At 36.0% G+C, this 25,134-nt stretch overlaps 1 protein-coding gene across 11 annotated transcripts in view; it reads left to right on the top strand.

Annotated features, from left to right (window-relative positions):
* Positions 1-25,134, top strand: part of Ralyl (RALY RNA binding protein-like) — a 791,470-nt gene that overhangs the window by 499,291 nt on the left and 267,045 nt on the right. For 2 of the 11 annotated variants that reach the window (NM_001024978.2, NM_001393770.1), the window contains exon 1: positions 23,919-24,056. The exons of 7 other annotated variants lie outside the window; for them this stretch is intronic. In NM_001024978.2, the coding sequence (NP_001020149.2) occupies positions 24,020-24,056 (37 nt within the window). In that variant the 5' untranslated portion in view covers positions 23,919-24,019. Of the gene's footprint in view, positions 1-23,635; positions 24,057-25,134 lie in introns of those variants that run through there. 2 more of the 11 variants (XM_063281534.1, XM_008760853.4) reach the window with 2 other exon arrangements.

Below are 25,134 nucleotides of genomic sequence, written 5' to 3'. Positions count from 1 at the left end.
ATAGTTTGAAGAGTATTGGTAATAGGTCTTCTTTGAACATCTCATAGACTTGTGTACAACACACATCTAGTCCTGTGCTTTTTTGGTTGGGAGACTGTTAATTACTGCTTCTATTTCTTTTGGTGTTATGGTACTGTTTAGAATGGTTTATCTGATCCTGATTTAACTTTGGCACCTGGTATCAGTCTAGAAGATTGGTCATTTCATCCAGATTTTCCAGTTATATTGAGCATAGCCTGTTGTACTAGGATCTGATAATTTTTTAAAATTTCCTCAATTTCTGATGGTTTGTCTCCCTTTTCTTTTGTGATTTTGTTAATTTGGATACTCTCTGTGTGCCCTCTGATTACTCTGACTAAAGTTTTATCTATTTTGTGTATTTTCTCGAAGCACCTGCTCCTGCTTTTGTTGATTCTTTGTATTGTTCTTTTTGTTTTTATTTGGTTGATTTCAGCCCTGAGTTTGAATATTTCCTGACTTCTATGCTTCTTGGGTGAATTTCCTTCTTTTTGTTCTAGAGTTTTCAGGTGTGCTGTCAAGCTGTTAGAGAATGCTCTTTCCAGTTTCTTTGGCACTCAAGCTATGAGTTTTCCTTTTAGGATTGCTTTCATTGTATCCCATAAGTTTGGGTATGTTCTGTCTTAATTTTCATTAAATTCTAAGATGTCTTTAATTTATTTCTTTATTTCTTCCTTGACCAAACTGTCATTGAGTAGAGTGTCATTCAACTCCATGTGTATGTGGGCTTTCTGTTGTTTTTGTTGCTATTTAAGATCAGCCTTAGTCCATGGTGATCTGATAGGATGCATGGGATTATTTCAATCTCCTTTTATCTATTGAAGCCTGTTTTGTGACCAATCGTATTGTCAATTCTAGAGAAGGTACCATGGGTTGGTGAGAATAATGTATGTTCTTTTGTTTTAGGATGAAATATTCTATAGATATGTTACATCCATTTTGTTCATAACTTCTGTTAGTTTCATTGTGTCTCTGTTTAGTTTCTGTTTCTATGATCAGTCCATTGATGAGAATGATGTGTTTCAGTCCCCTACTATTATTGTGTGTGGTGTAATGTGTGTTTTGATCTTTATTGAAGTTTCTTTTATGAATATGGGTGCCCTTTCATTTGGAACATAGATATTTAAAATTGAGATTTCATCTTAGCAGATTTTTCCTTTAATAAATATGAAGTGTCCTTATTTATCTTTTCTGATAAGTTTTGGTTGAAATTACATTTTGTTTGATGTTAGAATGGCTACTCCAGCTTGTTTATTGGGTCAATTTGCTTAAAAATTTTTTTCCAGTCTCTTACTCTTAGGTAGTGTCTGTCTTTGTTACTGAGGTGTGTTTCCTGAATGTAGCAACATTTTGGGTCCTGTTTAAGTATGCAGTCTGTTAGTTTATGTCTTTTTATTGGGGAATTAAGTCCACTGATGTTAAGAGATATTAAGGAATGGTGATTGTTGTTTCCTGTTATTTTTGTTGTTAGGGGGAATTATGTTTGTGTGTCTCTCTTCTTTTGTGTTTGTTGCAAGATTATTTTTCTTGCTTTTGCTAGGATGTAGTTTCCCTCCTGTTGTAGTTTTTCATATATTATCCTTTTCAGGGCTGGATTTGTGGAAAGATAATTGTGTAAATTTGGTTTTGTCTCGGAATATCTTGGTTTCTCCAAGTTTTACTGGATATAGTAGCCTGGGTTGGCATTGTGTTCTGTTAGGGTCTATAGAACATCTGTACAGACTCCTCTAGCTTTCATAATCTCTGTTGAGAAATCTGGTGTAATTCTGATATGTCTGTCTTTATATGATACTTGCTCCTTCTTCCCTTACTGTTTTTAATATTCTCTCTTTGTTTTGTGTATTTGGTGTTTTGACTATTATGTGACAGGAGGAATTTCTTTTCTGGTCCAATCTATTTGGAGTTTTGTAGGTTTCTTGTATGTTCGTGGCATCTATTTCTTTAGGTTAAGGAAGTTTTCTTCTATAATTTTGTTGAAGAAATTTACTAGCACTTTAAGTTGGAAATCTTTGCTCTCTTCTATACCTATTATCTTTACATTTGACCTTCTCATTGTGTCCTGGATTTCTTGGATGTTTTGGGTTAGGAGCTTTTTTCATTTTCCATTTTCTTTGAGTATTGTTTCAATGTTTTCTATGGTATCTTCTGCCTCTGACATTCTCTCTTCAATCTTTTGCATTCTGTTTGTGATGCTTGTGTCTATGACTTCTGATTTCCTTCCTAGGTTTCCTATCTCCAGAGTTGTCTTCTTTGTGATTTCTTTATTATTTTCATTTCCTTTGTTTAGATGCTGGATGGTTTTCTTCAATTCCTTCATCTGTTTTATTGTGTTTTCCTGTATTCTTTAAGGTATTTTTGTGTTTCATCTTTAAGGGTTTGTACTTGTTTACCTGTATTGTCCTGTATTTCTTTAAGTGTGTTATTTATGTCTTTCTCAAAGTCCTCTATCCTCATTATGAGATGTGATTTTAAATCCAAGTCTTGCTTTTCTGGTGTGTTAGGATATCCAGTAATTCTGTGGTAGGAGAACTGGGTTCTGATTATGCCAAATACTCTTGGTTTCTGTTGCTTGGGTTCTTGTGCTTGCCTCTCGCCATCTGCTTATCTCTGATGTTAGTTGGTCTTGCTGTCTCTGACTGGATCTTGTCCCTCTTGTGGGCCTTTGAGGTTGTCTGCCTGTGATCTTTGGAGTGAGAGGGCTCCTGGGAGACCAGCTCTCTCAAGGCAGGTTTTGGGTTGGAGTGCTGTGGGACAGCCTTAACTCTGGGTGCAGATGGAGACTGGAAGGGTGCTGTCCTAGGCTGCCCTGCAGTTCCAGTGCCCCGTGTGCTTCCAGTGGGGCTTTTCTTGGATAGTCAGTGAAGACAACATTGGTCTTTTGACCAACTTTTGTGTCTGAGGGCTTTGAGACAATCCCAGCTCTGGGTACAAATGGAGACTGGAAGGGCAGTACCCTCAATCTTTACCTCAACTCTTCCATAAGACTCCCTGAGCTCTGTTTTATGTTTGGATATGGGTCTCTGTATCTCTTTCCTTGGCTCTTGGGCAGAGCCTCTCAGAGGATTTTTACACTATGCTTCTGTCTGCAAGCATAACAGAATATCATTAATAGTGTCAGAGTCAGTTCTTGACTAGGATTGATCTCATTCTAGGGTATTCATTGGTTGACCATTTCGTTCATCTCTGCTCTATGTTTGTTCTTGCACAAGTTATAGGCAGGGCATATTTTGGATCAAAGTTTTTGTGCACGGGTTGCTATATTTATCCCTCCATTGTTAGTCATTACTGGCTACAGGAATAGCTCACTTCAGGATCCATAACTTTGTCTGCTAGTAGCTTTAGTAGAGTCAACTTCATAGGCCACCAAGAACCTCCCTCTACCCTAGGTCTCTGACACATCCTAGCAATTGCCCCTCACTCAGCAGATTTCCATTTTCTCTCCCCTGCTCTCTCTACATCTGATACCTCTTTCCCCCACCCTGCTTCCCTCCACATCCCCTTTCCAACCCAGTTCCCTCCCTCTATTCATGTACAATATCTACTTTTCCCCTCTGAGGAAAATTCAACCATCTTTCCTTGGTCCCTCTTTGTTATTTGGCTTTTCTGGTTCTGTAGATTGTAGCATGGTTATACTTTATGACTAATATCCACTTATAAGTGTGTACATATCATTCTTATTCTTTGGGGGAATGGGTTAATTGACTCAGAATAAAATGTTCTAGTTATATCCATTTGCCTGCAAAATTTATGATGTCTTTTTTTAACAGTTGAGTAGTATTCTTTATGTAAATGAACCATATATTTTAAAATCCATTCTTTAGTTGAGGGACAAACAGATTGATTCTAGATTCTGGCTATTATGAATAAAACTGCTATGAACATAGTTGAGCAAGTGTCCTTGTTGTATGGTAGAGCATCTTTTGTGTATATACCTAGGAGTGGTTTAACTGAGTCTTTAGGTAGAATTATTCCCAATATTCTGAAAAAACTACCAGATTGATTTCCAGAGTGGTCATAAAAGTTTGCATTAAAGATTATTGTATTACATTGAAAACTCATAATTTTTATATACATATATACATATATACATATATACTGACAAATGTTTATATATTAAAATATGACAGATATACAAGTTTATTTATAATAATGCCTAGAAGTTTCAAACTATAAATCCAAAATTACATCCACAATAAGATGGAAAGATATGTTTTGATTTATTGACACAATAAGATTCCCAATAAATCGGGCTGGAGAGATGGCTCAGTGGTTAAGAGCACCGACTGCTCTTCCAGAGGTCCTGAGTTCAATTCCCAGCAAGCACATGGTGGCTCACAACCATCCGTAATGGGATCTGATGTCCCCTTCTGGTATGTCTGAAGACAGCTACAGTGTACTCATAAGATTCCCAATAAATCTGAAAATGAACAGACGATTGTTAATTCCAGCAGTATACCTAACTCTCATCAAATCTTATATAACATGTAGGTGTGATTCTATATTGATGAGGTTTAAAAAGAGTGATGTAATGATTCTGCTTTCTATTTCTAATTTTGATGCTCTGACCTTGGGAAAAGGAAAGGAAAAGTTCTTGATGTTTGTACTAATTACATAGTATGTTCACTGTTTAGTGTGTCAAGTTCTATAGGTGTCATCATTGTGTGTCTTCTTATTATACTTCAGTATAAATATTAATCGGTAGGTCTTTTTATGGACTTTAGGCTTTGCATCTGTGTTCAGTCATAAACTTCTTATGAAATATTATAAACTGTATGTGTGTTTCTCTGTCTTGCTCTGTCTCCGTCTCTGTCTCTCTATCTCCCTCTGTGTGTGTGTGTGTGTGTGTGTGAATGTGTATGTTTCTCTCTGTGTGTGCGTGTGTGTGTAACTGCTTAAAACATACTCTCCTCTTGTGCATGATAAGCATACAGTACCTATGAACTATACAACCCTCCACAAACCTTGTAAAATATTTTTCTGAGAAGAGGTCTATTTGCACATCTTATTATTACTATATTTAATCTGTTGGATTCATTATCATGGTGCTCATTAATTCAGTGGAAATGATTAAATACTGCCATGCTTTGCTTAATCATAGACAGATCCTCAGTAGCCTAATGTCACAAGGGTTATTTCTGGGATATGAAATCTAATGAAGTTTCCTCATACTTAGTGGTTGCTGACTCCTGCTTTCTTTCATATTTTGATAATTTCTGTGATTCTTCTTCTATCCTGCTTCATCATTAACATTATTTTTAAACCTAACTTGTTTTCTAGTTTCACAGATCAAGACATAGTAGGATATTTATCCCCAAATGGACTATATTCAGAGTCCCAACTATGCTTGATTTAGACTTTTTAGGAAATATATTAGACATTAGAGTTAGTGAGTTGAGAAAAGGTTGTGACTTAAATTCATGCTTTCATGGTGTAACATTTCATATATCATAAATGTGACTGGGTAGTTGGAAACTAGAGTATATATTTTTGGTAGACAGAATAACAGTATACCAAGCATAGCTTTATCTTAATGACCAGTACCTTTAGATATACTATCTTATTTTGCAAAATGTGAAATTTTCAGTTAGAAATTATCTTGGGTTATCGAGCTGGGCCAATGTGATCAAGGGTTTTTGTTTTACTATGGAAATGTATAGCGCCAAAGTAAAGAAAATGAAAATGATGATAAATTCAGTGGTTGGAGTGATCTATTGTTAAATTGGAAGGGAAATCATGAGACAAAATTGTATACTACCTGCATTATATGAAAAAGACTGGCAGACTCTCCACTGAACATTATTGGAGTATATGAACTAAGGTCCTGCACAGATGATTCAGACATTAAGAAAGTTGCTACTATGGTGAAGGATTTGGCTTTAGTTTCATACCCTCACTGGGAGACTCAAACAGCCTCTAACTCTATTTTTATGATATCTGAAGCCTTTTTGGACTTTGCTGGGAAATTCAAAGCATATGTTGTAGGAGTGATTATTCAGACACACTTACAGAAAAATATTCATACATATTTAAAACAAACACATTTTTAAACTTAAATGTATTTGATTATATTCTTCACTTCACCAAGGTCTTTAAGAACTCCTCCCCATCCCTGCCCACCTAAATTTGAGTTCCTTCTCATAATACAAATAAATACTCAATATAGCAAAACTTTCCAATACCATGAAAACAAAATAAAAACACACTAAAAAAGAAGAAAATGAAACCCATCAAATTGTAATAAAATAAAAGCACACAAAAATTGTGGGGTCCATTACATGTGAGCAGTACTCCTGAACATGTGGCCTGTCCTGGAGTGGTTGAAATACCCAATGTCACTCTACTAGAGAAGACTGATTTTCCCTCCCCCAGCAGTAAGTTGCAGTTCTGTCAACTTTATCCTGGTGGCTATGTTTATATTCATCCCTTCATGCCTTCAAGTATTCATTTTTCTGAACTATAGCAAAAGAAAATGTAATAAGATAAAACTAAACCATTACTTTGGTGTTGGACAAGGCAGACAACAGAAAGAAAAGAGCCCAAAAGAATGCACAAGAATCAAGGAATAACTCACTCACATGATATGAATCCCATAAGAAAAAGAAAGAAGAAAGAAAAATAACACTAAACTGGGAGGCAAAATATACACTCTGAGGGCCCGATGCAACACTTGCAGGCCCTGCTCATGCTGCTTCAGTCTCTGAGCTCATGTGACCTTTATTCAAGTTAATGTAGAGGAACTTGTATTTTTGGTGTCCTCCCTCTAATCTGGCTCTTTTTTTTTAATTGGTTATTTAATTTATCTACATTTCAAATGTCATGCCCCTTTCTGGTTTCCCCTTGGCAAAGCCCCATCTTACCTTTTCCTCTTCTTTGCCTCTATGAGGATTCTCCTCCCCAACCTCTATTCCTGCCTCACCATCTAGCATCCCCTTATGCTGGGTATCAAGCCTCCACAGGACAAGGGCTTCCCCGACCATTCTTGCTAGATAAGGAAATTCTCTCCATTTTGGTTCTTGAATTCTTTCTGCACCATTCATAGGATTCCCTCAGCCCTGATGAGATGAATTTGATGGATATATCCTATTTAGAGTTAGGCCCTTCAAGGTCTCTCACTCCCTGCATGATATCTGGATATGAGTCTCTATATTTGTTCCCATATACTGCAGTAGGAAGCTTCTCTGATGATAACTGAAGAAGGTACTGATCAATATGCCTTTCTGGGACTGGGATACCTATTCAGGGTGATTTTTTTCCTGTTTTTGTTAATACAAATTTCATAATTATATATTTTTAACAGCTGATTAATAGTCCATTATGTAAATGTACACATTTTCTTTATCCATTCTTCTGCTGAGAGGTATCTAGGCTATTACAAACAAAGCTGCAATGAATATGGTTGAGCAAGGAATTTGTGGTAGAAAGAAACATCCTTTGGGTATATGCCTCAGAGTGGTATAACTGGATCTTGAAGTAAGTCAGTTTCCGTGTTCCTGAAGAACCACCACATTTATTTCCATAGTGTATGTGTTTACTCTAAGACCAGCAATGTATGAGTATTCCCTTCATTCACAGTTTTGCCACAATAATGTTGTGGTTTTGATTTTAGCCATCTGACAGTTTGGAATGAAATCTCAATGTAGTTTCAACTTGTATTTCTCAGATGACTAAGGATGTTGATTGCATCTTTAAAAGTTTCTCAGCTTGGGGCTGGGGATTTAGCTCAGTGGTAGAGCGCTTACCTAGGAAGCACAAGGCCCTGGGTTCGGTCCCCAGCTCCGAAAAAAAAGAACCAAAAAAAAAAAAAAGTTTCTCAGCCATTTCGGTTTCCTGTACTGGTACTTCTGTTTAAATTTTTAAACATATTTTAAAATTGTGTTATTGGTTTTCTTGATACATAATTTCTAGAGTTCTTCATGATTTGTATATTACTCCTTTGTTATATGTAGAATTGGTAAAAATGTTTTCCCATTTTAGAGGTTGCTATTTGGCCCAAAAGATGGTATGCATTTCCCTACAGAAGCTTCTCGGTTTCATGAGGTCCCATGTGTTAGTTTTTGATCTTAATGATTGTGATAATGGTGTTCTATGGAGAGAGTACTTTCTTGTGCCAATGGGCTGAAGTTATTCTCCACAGTCTATTCTATCATGTTCAGTTTACCTGGTTTTATATTGATGTTTTTGATTCATTTGAAACTGAAATGCATGCACAAAATTGTCTTTTAATAAATGAAAAGAATGCTTTCAATAAATTTGATTTAAAAATAGCATTTTTCATTTTTTAATATAATACTTTTTAATGGATTTTTTATTTCCATTTCAAATGTTATCCCCTTTCCTGGTTTCCCCTCTATAAACTCCTTATCTCATCCATCATCTTCCTGTTCCTATGAGCGTGTTCCTTCACACACCCACCAACCCATCCCTTCCCGCCTCCCTGCCCCGACATTCCCCTACACTGGGGCATCGAGTACACTTGGCAGGACCAAGGGCTTCTCCTGACATTGACGCCCCATAAGGCCATCCTCTATTACATATACAACTGTCTTTGGATGGTGGTTTAGTCCCTGGGAGCTCTGGTTGGTTGATATTGTTGTTATGGAGTTGCATATCCCTTCAGCTCCTTCATTCCTTTCTTTAACTCCTATATTGGGAACCCCATTCTCAGTTCAATGGTTGGCTGCGAGCATTCACCTCTGTATTGTCATGCTCTGGCAGAGCCTCTCAGGAGACAGCTATATCAGGCTCCTGTTAGCTTGCACTTCTTGACATCAGCAATATTATCTGGGTTTGATGGTTGTATATGTGCTGGCTCCCAAGGTGGGGAAGTTTCTGGATGGCCTTTCCTTCCCTCTCTGTTCCAAAGTTTGTCTCCATAGCATTTTTCAAATCTTTCAAGTCCATACCAGAGGTTAGATAGTCCAGAGACCTAGGATATAACTAAACACAATTATGAATAATAATAATAATAATAATAATAATAATAATAATAATAACAGTGATAAGAATAAGTCAATTAATTGATTTCTAGTTATATTTTGGTACACTCATAAACTGGAGTCTAACCCAGTCATTTTCAAAGACACTTCATCTGACAGCTAATAGGAGTAGATGCAGAGAACCACAGCCACACATTAAGAAGAACTCTGGCAACACAGAAGAAGGGAAGGAAGGATTGTAGGAGCCATAGATTTGTAGGACACACAAGAACATAGCCCACACTATCAGCTAATCAGGGCTCATAGGAGCTTACAGAGACTAAAGCAACAATCAGTGTGTCTGTATGGGTCCAAGCTAGTTCCTCTGTGCATATATTATGGTTGTGTAGATTCAGGTTTCTGTAGGAGTTCTGTAGTGAGGGCAGGGTTATTTCTGATTTTTTTTTGCCTGCTTCTGGGACTCTTTTCTGCCTACTAGGTTGCCTGCCCAGGTTTGATATGAGAGTATGTGCCTAGTCTTACTGTAATGTACTTTTCTGTTCAGTTGATATCCCTGGAAGCCTTCTCTGGAAATAGAGATGAGGTAAGGTTGGAGTTCGGGAACTGAGAGGAGTGGAGGACTGGGAAACTGCAATGGTGATCTAAGAATATATGTGAGACTTAAAAAAATAAGACAAGGTTACTGCTAACATAAGATAAAGATTGTTCTTTGATGAGGAGCAAGATAAAAGAAATATACTGTTATCACTAATATGTAATATTGGAGGTATTAAAATGTTTATATCTGAAATTGTTAGCCAAAGCAACAGAGCAAAAATAAATAAATAAATAAATAAATAAATAAATAAATAAATAAGAAGTATTATGTACTAAAATAGCAAAAGAAGAATTTGTTTCTGATGACACGGTTGTGTGTTTATGTTTGTATATAACTTTAAAAAGTATGACTAACACTAGTTAAAACTCATTAACACATGATGACTCTAGTTGTGTGTTCTAATCCTTCCAGAAATACTAAATTAAAATTACAATTTTGAAATAATGGATTCTATATAGTTTAAGGATTTGATCCATGGGTTCAATTCAAGCAACATCAGGGAATACTTATTCTTCACTGTTCTCAGACCTTTAAATATATTATTTAAATTGATACTCAAACCATCTAGGAGTACGTAATAGGAGAAAGAACGTTACCAATGATGTAAACTAGTATGAAACTATGAGGCAGACTGGGCCAGGTACAGAAGAGCAGAACTAGATTCTAATAATGGAACGTCTTTCCTCTAGAAGCTGAGATGTAAATCACTCCACTTCTAGCAATTGTCTAATTTGATATTGGAAATTTACACAAATATTTGACGTATAAATATAAATTTGAGAAGTAAAGAATGAGTTGGCAGAGAAGAAAAATGGAGTTAGAAGAATGGAGAATAGAGAAGCTTAATTACATCATTTATTAACATCAAGTAGAATAAAAATTGCCCAAAATATCTTGACTTGATAGTCTTACAAATGCTTCATAAATCTCATTTTACATGTCTGGACTTTGTACATTCTAGATGTTTATTTTGTTCAGCTTTTCCACTGTATTGGACAGCTGCAATTATTTCGTTCAGGGCACAGACACCAGCTAGCGTACTACCTCTTAACTCACATTTCTATAATAATCTCTATGAAAGAAATGGTTTAGACAGCTTCCTGTAAAGTTTAGCAAATGCTATGTCAGTGGTCGGCATGGGAATAACCCCTGTGGCATATTTATTGTTAGATTATAAGGTCTTCTTTAATTACTGTGACTTCTGTAGAGTATTGAGGTACTGGATAAGCCATACTCTTGTCTGTCCATCCGTCTGTCTGCCTGCCTGTCTGTCTGTGTGTCCTTCTAGTAGTTTCATAAATATTCTCTATAGACATGTAGAACTTCATTTTCACATGTAGTATAAATTGGCAGCTTAGCCTCCCCAGTATTTGATCTTTTTTCTTTTGTATCTGATACAGTGTATATTGAGTTACTATGTGGATAAATGAAAGAATCACATCAACTAATTATTACTCTCTTAGAAAGTAATAGGCAATTGTTAGGACCATGATAATAGAACTATTATCATCAAAACTTGTTAACATTAGTTATTAGATATGAATTAAATCTTACCATGTTGTTCTTTTGCCAACACCTAAGTCTGCACCCTGTTCTAACAACTATAGTCAACTGTAGCTTCATTCTGACTTCTGTTCCACTCTACTACTCTGTCCTAGAGATCAGAAAATCCCTTAATATTAAGGACTGTAATTTTACATTCTCACAAAACCAAAACAAAAAAGTATTTCAGAAGAACTTACTTGTGATTATAAAGAATACATTAATTTGTGGGACCATTGATTAGTATCTGTATTCTTTTTATTTTGATTTAATATTTTATTGGTTCTCTGTGGATTTCATGTCATATACCCCATGCACCCCAGTCTCGCTCATTTCTCCCTCCCCTCCTACCTGCCCTCTAATCTGGCAACCTCTCCTACATAGTGAGAGAAAAAACATCATCTCATTATAGAAGCTGTAGTGTGTCACAGTGTGCCCCACAGTATACTCTTTGGTGCACAATTCTTTGCTTGAAAATGTTCATTGCAATGACTTGGTCTAGTATGAGGCCTAAGTCTACCTACTCTATCAATATTGGAGGCTCATCAGGACTCATCTCAGATATCCTCTGATTGCTCTGTGTTATGGAGATCCTGTAGGAACAGCCCCTTCATGCTCTCTAGCAGTAGGTCAGTGGGGTGGATATTGGGGTGTACCAATATAAAACCCTGGATTTAGGCCTGTGAGACATCTGCGTTGGTGAACATGCTGGCTCTCCCTCTCTCATGGCCTAAGAGCCAGTTCACCAGCAACTCATGAAATTAGAGCCAGCTTTATCATACTCTCCAAAGGAAGAACAAGGTCTGTTCTCCTGGGTGTTGTAGCTGGAGGAACATGGTGAATTCTCCCACTCTCAAGAACACAGCTTTCCTGCCTGCCATAGGTGTCAAGGGATGAGAGACGGTAGGATCTCTCTCTCTCTTCTGCACCATCATACAGCAGACAACAGGTAGGAATGGTTCTTCTGCACCCCCACATCCAGCACTAAATCTATTGTTGTCCATGCCAGGTTCAGAGTCTGCTCTCCTGAGTACAGCAGCAAGTGAGAGCAGGGCCAACTTTCCTGCTTTCATAGTCCTAGGTCCAGCACTCCAACTGCCACAGGTGTTGAGGAGGAAAGGGGGTGGGGAGTCCCAGCAGGATTCTTCTAATCTCCTGCTTCTTCTTTCCCTGGGAGCCCCTTGCAGGACTGGTGTTGTACACATGAGCAATCATCTCTGCTTTTCATCATGATTCCATGAGCCAGATGATACTATTTAAGTAAACAAATTTGAATGTATGAAAATATTTCATGACTCCAGATACATATGTAGTAGTGGATGGCCTTATCTGACATCAGTGGGAGGGGAGGCCCTTGGTCCTGTGGAGGCTTGATGCCTCAGTGTAGGAGGATGCTAGAGTGGTGAGTTGGGAGTGGGTGAGTGGGTGAAGGAGCATCCTCATAGAGGCAAAGGTGAGGGAAAAGAGGGGGGATAAGAGGAGGGTTGTGGAGGAGTAATTGTGAAGGGGGATATCATTTGAAATGTAAACAAATAAAATGATTAATAAAAAGAAAATATTTCAAGGTAATTTATTGAAAATGGACATCACATACAAATTTCTAAATTTCATTTGAGAATGTGAAATTTATTAGATTTAGATTAATATCAGCCAGGTGAGAATGAGGTATTTATAATGCTAAAGTAGATGCAACATTAATCCAAGAAATTGTCAACACAAATACATTTTTATTCAGTCAAGATCACATAGTTATAAGCTGAAATCCTGGCTCCTTGGTTGTTGCTGTATTTGTTTCATACAAAAAGTGACTTCAAATGATCTTGGAAATATGAAATTATTTTAATTGAATTATCACTTTCTCACATGTTTTATTTTTGTCCATGTTGTGGGAGTACACTAATGACTCATTTAATATTAACTAAGCTCTTTTGAGGTCTTCCAAAGCACCACCCTCACCATGTTGTTTAAAGAAAACATTAAATTTAGTTTTCACTAAGGTAAAGGATTGTTTTGAAAATAAAATTTCAGTCTTTTTTTCCTATTATAGTTCTTATTCTTATCTAAAGGGGCATTTAAGTAAATATCTAAAACTGGTTTTATAATCATAAGGGAACCTTGACTAGCATTTACATATTTACTGCTCACATACTGCTGTGCAGGTAATGGCAAATGCAGAGTTTATTCAAATAGTTGTCTTTGAAATACATGTGTGGGGTCAGAGAATATTCAGGTTGTTCTGAACCCCTCAGCCACACCCCCTAAAAGATGTCCACACAAAATGAAAATTTGAGATGGATTCCTATAATACCCTTAGGCTATGTAATGCCAAGTTATACCTGGACAGTCATTCTATTCAAATCAGCAGGCTGAAGTAGCTCATCATGTGATAATTATAACTGAATATGAATGGAAAGGGAATTTGTAGGACAAGGCAACCATGCAGACTACTTTTGCAGGCAAATGAAATACAAAATGAATTATATTAATACACATTTTACATTTAAAATGTATGGAATTTGTGAGTAAATTTAACATTACAATTAGAAACTATGGTGTATTTAATGTAACCTAATATTTAGATAAGCAGTATAGAAGCTCCTCCCTGAAGGAACACTTACAGTTAATGCTTCTTAAAGGAGGGGTGCTGTTGCCTTCAGTTCTGTTGCCACTGAGAACTTGCCTATTTTTCCAGCAATTCTTGCCCAGTGGAATCTAGTTAGATGCAGTGGCCACACAGAAAAACAGGACTAAAGTAGTAAGCAGGCATGTTGAAAAGAAGAGTCCCATTCACTACAGAAATATGTAAAATTGCCAAAGATTTTAAAATATGTAGAGAATAACATATTTGTAACTGATCTTGACACTATTTTTAAGTGTCATAATTACATCATTTCCTCCCCTCTTTTTCTACTTGCACCCTTCTGTACACTCTTCCTTGATACCTTTCTTTTTTTTTTTATTAACTTGAGTATTTCTTATATACATTTCGAGTGTTATTCCCTTTCCCGGTTTCCGGGCAAACATCCCCCTCCCCCCTCCCCTTCCTTATGGATGTTCCCCTCCCCATTCTCCCCCCTTGCTGCCCTCCCCCCAACAATCTAGTTCACTGGGGGTTCAGTCTTAGCAGGACCCAGGGCTTCCCCTTCCACTGGTGCTCTTACTAGGATATTCATTGCTACCTTGATACCTTTCAAATTCATTGTCTCTTCTTTATCAGTTGTTGCTTAATATGTCTGTAAATATATATGTACATATACATGCACACAAACATATATATGTATATATGCATATTAAATATATGTATACATGCTGTACTTAGGAATATGTACTCCTAGTTAATTTCAAAGTCTATTGAAGTTAATTGTATGTATCTGTTCAGGGCTGAGGATTTGTCATTGGATAAGCAATTGGTGTGCTCTTTCCTGGAGACTATTTCTCCCATTCTCAGCGTTCCTTAGTTGTCTTTCATTCTTTGTGTAGGGTTAAGATCTCTTGGTATTTACCCTGCCCACTTTAGCATGTCTATTTTGTTGTCCTTTTTCAACTCATGCTTGCACAAACTTTATGGAAGTATCTGCTGGCAATCCTAGGAGACGCAATCTCATTGCCAACTCCCATGTCCTCTGGGACAGTCTTTCTGCTGCTTCTTCTGAATTGTTCCCTAAGACTTAGGTGCAGGGCTTTTTCTGTAAATGTATCCACTGTAACTGGGTTCCACAACTCTCTATTTTGACTGATTGTGGTTGTATGTATTGATCTCCACTTGCTGCAAACAGAAGTTTCCTTGGTGAGGAGTCAGGACTATATTATCTATGAGCATGCAGATAGCAATATTGAATAGCATTAGGGACTATGTGGCTTTAGTAAAGTAGAGGTTGTAGCTTATTCTCTAAGAACTATGCCTTTAGTGGTTACTTGACTGGGTTAGACATGAATTATCTCTTACTGAACAAGTCTTCGTCCAATATGAGAGATGACACTTATGCCAAAGCATGTGTGCCACTACTAAATCTTTAGAGTTGTTTTTAGCATGCTAGCTCCTGTTATATTACATATGCTCCATAACTGGATAGAACTTTTAGGTTTTGATCTATAAGGGGGCTGTCATAATACCCCAAGCAATGTTTTCAAATGATGTGTTCTCCTACATGTTTGTATATAAAATGTTCAGACCTTGTTTTATTTTCTTTTAATCGGGATTTTTCTTCAACATGATTCTAACTTATATTGTACCTATTCCTGAAGAATGTTATTCATTTTAGTCTAAATATACAATTTTAATAGGGTATGTGCCTTGGTCAACACCAGTTCCTGTCATTAGTTTTATCTTATAACTATAACATGGGAACTTTTAAGATCTTTTATGTTCAAGATCATTATATGGAAGAGGTGGTTTTCAGAGGATGTTCCATATCAATAACTAATAGATCAAATATTTTTCTCATTTTTATATACTGCAATAATATATATATAATATTATATATTATATGTAATTTGAATTAAAGTAAAATATTTGATAGTGTTTTCTTTTTTTTCTGATTTTGGCTTCATCAGCTTTTATTATTCAGTTCATGGGGAAATGACTTTGTGAATGATGAATTGATCCTGTAGCTCAGAATCTCTGCTTCTTGCCAGCTCTGTGATCTTGACTCTTGACTGTCAATTCTATTATCTAAAAATGAGATAATAAGGCCTACTCACTTAGATGTTTATGATTAACAAAATAAAATAAAATCTTTCAAAATATGAATATTCCTCAATTATGATTTTATTACAATTCTGAAAGTAATCAGTGAACCGTTTTAAATTAAAATATCTCGTGTACTTAATCCAATGCTTACATTATAAAGCTTATATTGGTGAACCTGAAGGATGATAATAGAAAATTATAAATTGTGATGTGAACAACAATCAAGTTGTATCATTCATTTTTTAAGCACTATATAATTGTTTCTTCAGTCATAACAGTAAGGACTGACATAAATTAGCCCATCCATTGCACATGCACAACAAGTAGAAAGTCAAATGCACTTGTTCATGAGATTCCACAAGAAATTGGATCTAAATCACTCTATTGTATCAATGTCTGCTGACACATTCCTCATGCAAAGTAGCAAAATATTTACAGAGATGTGTGCAAGTTTTCTGATAATGCTGTAACCCTCTTCTATATAACATAGAATACCTATTATAATATAAATTTTGTTTAAGTATTTTAAATGTTATATGTTTAAAAATTAATGGCAAGAATAATGTATAGGACTAGTAAGCAGAGTAGCTGTCATCAAAACAAAAGAATTTATTTGATCTTTGAAACTCACATGACAGAAGGAAAGAGCCAACTCTTACAAATTGTCCTCTGACCACCACATGTACACAAAAGTACACACGCCACAAATGAATAAATAAAACACTTTATTTTAGAAGAATAAAGAAGCTTTTTCACTTTCATTACAAATACAATTTCTTCTTCAAACATAATTTATTAATAGTGAGTTCAATTTGTTGACATTGAATCTAGAGATGAAGAAGGTAGACAGGAAAGGGCAAAAACTAGAAAAAAATAGGAAATTAGATGATGATCTTGTTCAAGCCTAGAAGAAAAAAAAGTTCAGATGAATTTTGAAGTTAGGAATAAACAAAACGAAATAAACAAAACAACAGCAACAAAATATGACATGAAACGAAATAATATTCTAGGAAATAAGAATCTTGGGTAAAACTTTACTTAAGTTAGCATTTATATCTCCATGTGAGTTGGCTCCCTTTCTGCCACTTAGGTGCTTTTTACTGCTCAGTATCCTTGCTCTGAATCTGTATTGCCTTGTGCAGATCTTCTTCAGCCAGCAGCATGTATCCTGCAAGTGCACCAGCACAATGTTCCCCTTATGTAGCTCATAGCACTCAATAACTCTGTCTTTTGAAATAAGGTTATAGATGGAATACAGATAATGGGTGGTTGGATAGATGGAATAGATATCCTGACACACCGTTATTAGTAGAAGGATAAAAAGCATACAAGTCTCATTTTATAAAATCTATGATATCAAAATATAACCCAAAAATTTCAGTCACAGAAACTAATATGACAACAGATTCTATTTTTAATTCATTTGTAATGCAGCACATTACCTTTATCCCAATACACAAAAGGAAAAGGTGTGATGCAAGGACTGTAATAGGGGTTCCTTTATATACCCTTCTAGACTGTCTGGACTGTTAAAGCAAAATGCAAGAAAATACTTGACTTAGTCCACCAGAAATATGTTATAAATTCCTGTAAATCCAAGATCAAGATACTGGAAAACTCAGCACCTTGTTGAATGATATTTTCTTCCCTAGTTCAAGGAAAACAGTACCTTGGTATGCCCTTACCTTGCCAACATTTAGTTTCTCTAAATATTTGTAAGAGGGGCACAGACACAATTTATAACACCTCCTTTACAATGCAACCACCTCCAATGAATTCCCATCCCAAATACCATTACCATGAGCATTATATTTTCAAATATGAGCTTGGATGGAAAGTCATAAAATTGGAAAATAATTGATAACATGCATCAGAAACATGGGATATTATTGTTTTCATATGTTCATGAGTTAATTGATTACAAGTAATAACCCTTTAATATCCTTGTCACCCTATAAGGACTGGTACTTCTTTTGAGTCTAAGATTACTTTACACCTTCATTGTGTGACAGAACTATCCCTTGTTAAAATTACACCTTATCTGGCATCAATGGGAGGGGAGCCCCTTGGTCTTGTGAAGATTCAATGACCCAGCATAGGGGAATGCTAGGGTGCTGAGGTGGGAGTAGGTAGGTGGGTGGGTAGAGTAGCACACTCATAGATACAGGGAGGATAGGGGAGAGCATCGGGGGTGGGTTAACTGGGAAGGAGGATAAAATTTGAAATGTATATAAGTAAAATAACCAATAAAATAAAATACATCGAAAGGAAGTAAATATTTATGCAAAGAAAACTAATTTATTTCATATTTTAATAATACCTTAATAAATCTAAGATTAATTACACATGTACGTGAATTATTTCCTTTAGACTATTTTTATATTATTAAATATCCAGTTGAATCAAAAGGACTTGGTTTCAAAGGAGTTTTACTGCTCTTCAAAAGCTATAAGTTAATACAAATATAAATGAAAAATGATATATCTCAAATCAATGAAAATGATACATCTGAGTCTGGATAATTAAATATAAGCTAACAAAAAATGTGATGCTTAAATATAATCGCATCAGAAGCATTCAGAGCATGTAAGCAAGAGTAAGAGAAAGGCTCAAGAAACATTGCCACTAATGAGATTAACTGAAAAAAGATCAATTGTATGATAATGGAGACACAATTTAGGTTTGTTTAATATTTGTAAGCATTAAGTACTTCAAAACCTTAATGATTTCAAAGAGTTCTTTGATGTTAGAGCACAGGGAAGTAGAGAAATTCTTCATAACAAAATCCAATTATGTCCTTCTAAAAACAAAAGAATTCCTTTTCCTGATGTACTTAAAATTTTTAATGGAAAAAAAGTAATACAGTCATGGTTTGTTTTCTTATTTCACTTGAATCACAGTCATGAATAAAAAAGCATTTTTCTGAAAATTAGTACTATCTGAACTAATATTACAAATGAAAACTTGGAATGAACTTGAGGTAGTTTTATATTCCCTCCCTTTCAAATAGAAAATAAAATGATGTTCTAAATGAAATGTCAAGAAACAGATCTTAAAGGGATAGCTATTGGATATTTTGTTTATATTTAAACTAGCAAGAATCAGAATATATCTGGGTCTAATATACCAAGATACTTTTGAAAGTCAAGTAAGTTAATATAAATAGGTAGAAGGGTACAGGTATTTTCGTGAACTTCAGTTCTTGAATCTTATCCAGCTGTTCAATGTCATTTGATTATCACCCTGAACAGAAATGAAGTTGGTCAATAGTTAACATATGTTGTACTTGGAAAGAGACGTTTTGGTAAAGAAAGAAGCCTTTCTGTCAGACATAGAAGGAGAGAGTGGTACCACAGGCACAGTCAGCATGATGATGAGAAAAGGCAAGAGAATATGCTCTTAGCATCATTGTCTTTTCATGATAAGAATGTCATAAAGTAAAGGTTAGCTGTGGGTAGCTGTTCAAAGCTGAGAACTGTGTAGAGCAGAGTTAAGACATGGATAACTCAGGACACTTAAGGAGAATAGTTTTCAAGGATGTGTTTTCCACAGGAAATGTTCTGTGTTAACTTGAAAAAGCTCCCAAATGTAAATCCCTGCTGGGAGTCCATGGTCTAAGTTGCTTGAAATAATCACCATTTCTCTCACTGAGTTTTCCCATCAACAGATTCCAAGTGACACCAGTTGCAGACCAACTATATGCACAGAAATCTTGGTTCATAGCATTATATATCATTTCAACTTTAATTTTACTTTAGGAAGTGTCTGAAGTTTTAGTATCACTCAGTTTAACTTGTGTCATGGTAAAATTCTTAGAACTTCTTGTGTCTTGAAATTCATAGGAAATTCTAAAAAAATCTTTTTTAAATGTTTTAAAACATATAATTATTTTACATGTTTAGAGTTTTACCTGTGGTATGTAGAAAAGATAGAGGAGAGTACATATAAGAGGAAAATAACCATTCTATCAGAGCTGAGACTTGTTCCAACCAAATCACTCTGGAGCAAACATTAAAAACTCCGCCCCTATCTCTCTCTTAACATATATATTTGCAATTATTATATTAATTCATCCTAAATTTACAGTTGTATTGAGCATGATCTTTTTGATTTTGTGTTTGTTGGTTGTTTTCTTTGTGGAGTCTCACGTATTTCATTCATGACTTCTGAAAATATCATGTCTACTTTTTAAGTCGTGTTGTATTGCTCTTGCTGGACAACAGTCAGTCATACCTGGAGCAGGACACCACGTATCTTAATGCTGGTGATACTTAACCTCTGAATCACACTTTATTAAAACATTAAGAAGGAGGTTGACAATAAATACAGTAAAGGCAGAAATGGAAGTAATACATCAGATGGTTGTCTTAGTATTTGATGGAGTTATGTTTTATAAAATGCAGAGGAACCTAGAGCCTTGCATGTGCTTTCTCAGTGTCAGCTCTTCTTTCTAAACCATACAGCATTCACTCTTAATGCTACCGTAAGAAAATACTATGTTCTTGATGTATGTGCCCTACAGCACATACACTATATTTCCTTCAGAAAAGCTCCTCACTTACCTACAGCACATCCACTATTCAAACTTAATTCTTCTTGGTATAGTTTTTCAATAAAGTTCTCACAGCACATATCTGTAAGATGTACAGTGTTTCTACTCTTATTCCTTGATATGGAACTTTCTTTGTTTCCAAACTTGGGAGAGTAATTCTTAAGCCAAAGAACTGCTCTAAAAGTTTGAAACATACATGTGTGGCACCAGGATACAGATTCTGTTCATGTTAAGGTCTCTCTCTCTCTCTCTCTCTCTCTCTCTCTCTCTCTCTCTCTCTCTCTCTCTCTCTCGCACAAACACATCACATATTTATTACTTGATTACTCTTAGAAGACCGGAAATTCATTGGTCTTTTCTTCTCAAGTATTTTTGAGGTGCCCAATTACAGTACCAACATTCAAGCCGCAAGGTTCAACCATAAGATTCAAGAGTATATTGTTGGTATTCCATGATGTTAACAAAGTAACATTACAGAAGAGTGAAAAGATGGATTTCATCTAAGCAGCTAAAAAGACAACAATGTTGTAAATTTTACCTGATAAGAGCTAGCAGTCATAGGTAAATACATGAAAGGTAATTGCTTTAACAACTATGATGATGGTGAGACAAATTGCTTTTCATATGTGAAGAAATTTATATAAATTATGTAGTCTGCATAAAAACTGTTCAAGTTGATATTAATGATAGAAAATGGAGAGGTATTATTGTAAACAAAGGAAACTGACACTTTATACATACTCCTAAGCAATTCTAAACTTACAGGCATGTGCAGCCTTATACCAGTTTTATATCAGTACCTAATAATCACTAACTCTTTTCTTCTCCATATCATGCATATATACTATTTATTGAGAAAGCATTTTCTTTATTTGTTGTAGTAAAACGATTTGCTGTGGTCAGCCATCTATAAGGTATTGCTTCTAGGAAAGGAGTTAATGGCATTTGTAAAGAAATTGTCGTCTATTTAATACGACTTTGCTTCCATAAAGCTAAACTACTCTCTCCAAAATTCTGAAGTATATATATATATATATATATATATATATATATATATAACCTAATGTAAATCAGAAAACATTAGTTATGCAAGGAAACAGAAGATAGATATGAAGAAAGCATTTGATTTAATAAAGGCACTACAGTATTTGCATATTTTCTGATTTTATTGAAAATTTATAATTATATATAGAATTTATAATTTATTAAAATTGATATACAAGTATTTGTTCAGGTTCTACTATGTGCCAGTTGCCAGTCTGATCTCTGGATATTCTTTGCTGAAAAAACAAAGTTTAGTGATAAGAAAAAAAAGTCCCAATAAGGGGTTGGGGATTTAGCTCAGTGGTAGAGTGCTTGCCTAGGAAGCGCAAGGCCCTGGGTTCGGTCCCCAGCTCCGGAAAAAAAAAAGAACCAAAAAAAAAAAAGTCCCAATAAATAGTCAAAATCAAGTTAATATGGAATATCACCTGTGATTCCTAAATATTCTTGAGAAAACTATACAGGAAAGAATGTCATGAGACACATATCAAACTATATAAAAATGTACAGGTAGGGTAGAGATAGCAGCTGTTGTCTGAGAGGACAGAGAACAGTGTGATGTCTAGCACCCTATTGAAGAGTCAGTGCAGCTATTCAAAAATGGAGGAAAATGTACAAAATATCAAAAACTTATTCGGATGGCATTCTTGACATCTACAGTTATGGAATGCAATGTTTACTAGAATATAAATTGTTTTCTACTTTCAAATTAACTTCTATTAATGCTCACAAAGATATTTTCTTTACCAATTCTCACTAAAATGAATTTTGATAGCTAACCACAGCCACTTCTGCTGCTCTAATGGAAGGGGAACTTAATACATAATCTAAGTGAGCTATTATGAAGAAACATTTCACTGCTGTATGTGGGTCCTCCTAATTGTTAAAACAAACAAACAAAAACCCACAAACACTCAAGACTGTCTGGGCCAGACACCTCATTGGGCTGGATGCTCAAGATTGTTCTTTTTTTTTTGTTTTCAGTTTTCTTATATTTTTATTGATTGACACATTTTTTTAATTTATTTAATACGTAATAATAATTCTTTGGTTTCCGGGTAAACATCCCCCTCCCCCCTCCCCTTCCTTATGGGTGTTCCCCTCCCAACCATCCCCCATTGCCGTCCTCCCCCCAACAGTCTAGTTCACTGGGGGTTCAGTCTTAGCAGGACCCAGGGCTTCCCCTTCCACTGGTGCTCTTACTAGGATATTCATTGCTACCTATGAGGTCAGAGTCCAGGGTCAGTCCATGCATAGTCTTTAGGTTGTGGCTTAGTCCCTGGAAGCTCTGGTTGCTTATCATTGTTGTACTTTTGGGGTCTCGAGCCCCTTCAAGCTCTTCCAGTTCATTCTCTGATTCCTTCAATAGAGGACCTATTCTCAGTTCAGTGGTTTGCTGCTGGCATTCGCCTCTGTATTTGCTGTATTCTGGCTGTGTCTCTCAGGAGCGATTTACATCCGGCTCCTGTCGGTCTGCACTTCTTTGCTTCATCCATCTTGTCTAATTGGGTGGCTGTATATGTATGGGCCACATGTGGGGCAGGCTCTGAATGGGTGTTCCTTCAGTCTCTGTTTTAATCTTTGCCTCTCTCTTCCCTGCCAAGGGTATTCTTGTTCCCCTTTTAGAGAAGGAGTGAAGCATTCACATTTTGATCATCCGTCTTGAGTTTCATTTGTTCTAGGCATCTAGGGTAATTCAAGCATTTGGGCTAATAGCCACTTATCAGTGAGTGCATACCATGTATGTCTTTCTGTGATTGGGTTAGCTCACTCAGGATGATATTTTCCAGTTCCAACCATCAAGATTGTTCTTATCTGGCCAGAGGACACTGCATGTGAAGCTACAGCTGCATACTTTCCATCTGGGGGAAACAGTAAAACATGCTTAGGTAAAATTTTACCTCAGTATTGTCAGAGTAGAGGACTGAGCACTGAAATGAGGCTGGAGGTAGATGGAAGGTTCTAGCAAAACTTTCTGCAAGGAGCAGCACAGTTCCTAGCATGCATTAAGTACTTTCTGAGCCTGAGTTCCAACACTGTACTCCTTTGATGGATGTTAAGTATAGAGTTCTGCTTTGTGGTCAAAGCACACACTGTTTGAAGAAATAGACAACACGGCAAGTGATGACTACTTTATCAATTAAATACACAAGATGCAAGAAGAGGCAAGTAAGGAAAGAATAAAATACAGATCTCAGCATTTTCATGTATCCAGAGAATATGAGAAATCATAGGACACTTTTTAATATTTGAAAATACCATACAAGGGTCTTCATGTTTCACCCTGTAATTTTCAGCATTACTGTTCCTGTTAACTGTATGGATCTGTTCTTAATTCAACATTGCTTCGAGCATAACACTTTAGTAATCTAGATCTTATTAAAGAACTTAACTAACATTGGTTGGGGTGTTAGAAAATTCTAATTTTCTCTGGGAGATTTGCATTGGACAGAGTAGTTACAGGCAATGGCACATCCCTGTAATTTTACGAGAATGGTATTGCCCTGGCTTTCACTGTGTGATTGCTGGTTACCTTCTGTCAGCGAGCAACAGCCTCACTGCAAAGCAGGAGCAGAACCCGTCTCTTTGTCTCCGTGGTCAAACCAATTACTTCTTAGAAAGTCGGCATTTCCTTTTGCAGAATGACCATGTACAGGAGCAAACGCAGACATCAGAGATGTAAGTAGATGTTGACCCAACTTTCTCGTGTGACTGTGGTGAGGAAATCATACTTGATTTCTTAAAAGGCTAATCATGACTCCTTCCGATATATGCTGGCACTAGGAGAGGTTTTTGTAGCTCTTTTAACCCTAACCTTTATCTTTATCCCTTTTACATGCTTGAAGGATGTTAGGGGAGAGGGGATAATTTGCTTGTTACTATGGTAACCCTTGAAAAGGTTTACAAAATCAACAGAGAAACAGATCCAGTGCAGTTTCAGCCTAGCTCAGCAGCCTTCATTCATGCAGAGCGCTGGACAGTTCTTCCCTTCTTTATGAGTGATAGATTTTTTTTCTTTCTTGGAACTCTTTTGAAAGATTTGGGAATCCAGTGTAAAACTTCTATTTATGCCTGCAGCTTCAATTACAAATTCTCAAGGGAAATAAAGCAGTTCAGAACGGAGGAGGGATACTTAATTGTGAATGACAAGGTGAATATTTAACTGGCTATGTACTGCCAAACTTCTTGGTCCAGAGTACATTTGTAACATAATTTTCTGTGGACACCATTTCAAAGGGTTAAGAGGCGTCATTTGGAATCCTCCCTAAGGAGCCCATTCTCAGTTTAAAGGAATGATTATGAACCCAAAGCCTCAGGATTTAGCTGAACATCAAAGACTGACAATAAAACTGTCTATCGCAAAGCAATATACCTCCCGTGAAACCTTCTCAATTGCATCTTTCTCTAGTAAGTCAAACTTTCTCGCTTTATCTTCTCTGTTGTGGAAAGTAAATATAACCAGTGATCTCCAAATGGCCTATCACTAGCTGTGTTTACCATTTCACTCTGGTATTGGCATCTTATTTTTTACTCAAATCTTCTCTCTTATTTTTCATTACAGTGTGTTTAGATGTTATAGAATTATTTCAAAAGCAGAAAGATTATCAGCAGCAATTCCTCTGTCAAAAGTCCACAACCTGATAGAAATGCAATGTTGTGTCTCATCATTTACTCTTTGGTCTATTTTCACGTTAGACTTGAGAACTAATATTGTTTTGGTTCAAAGAAGTTTCATGTGCCATTCAAACCTGTAAAT

The sequence above is a fragment of the Rattus norvegicus genome, chromosome 2, assembly GCF_036323735.1.
Source record: "Rattus norvegicus strain BN/NHsdMcwi chromosome 2, GRCr8, whole genome shotgun sequence".
Lineage (NCBI taxonomy): Eukaryota > Metazoa > Chordata > Mammalia > Rodentia > Muridae > Rattus > Rattus norvegicus.
This window is presented reverse-complemented; position numbering and strand designations above follow the sequence as displayed.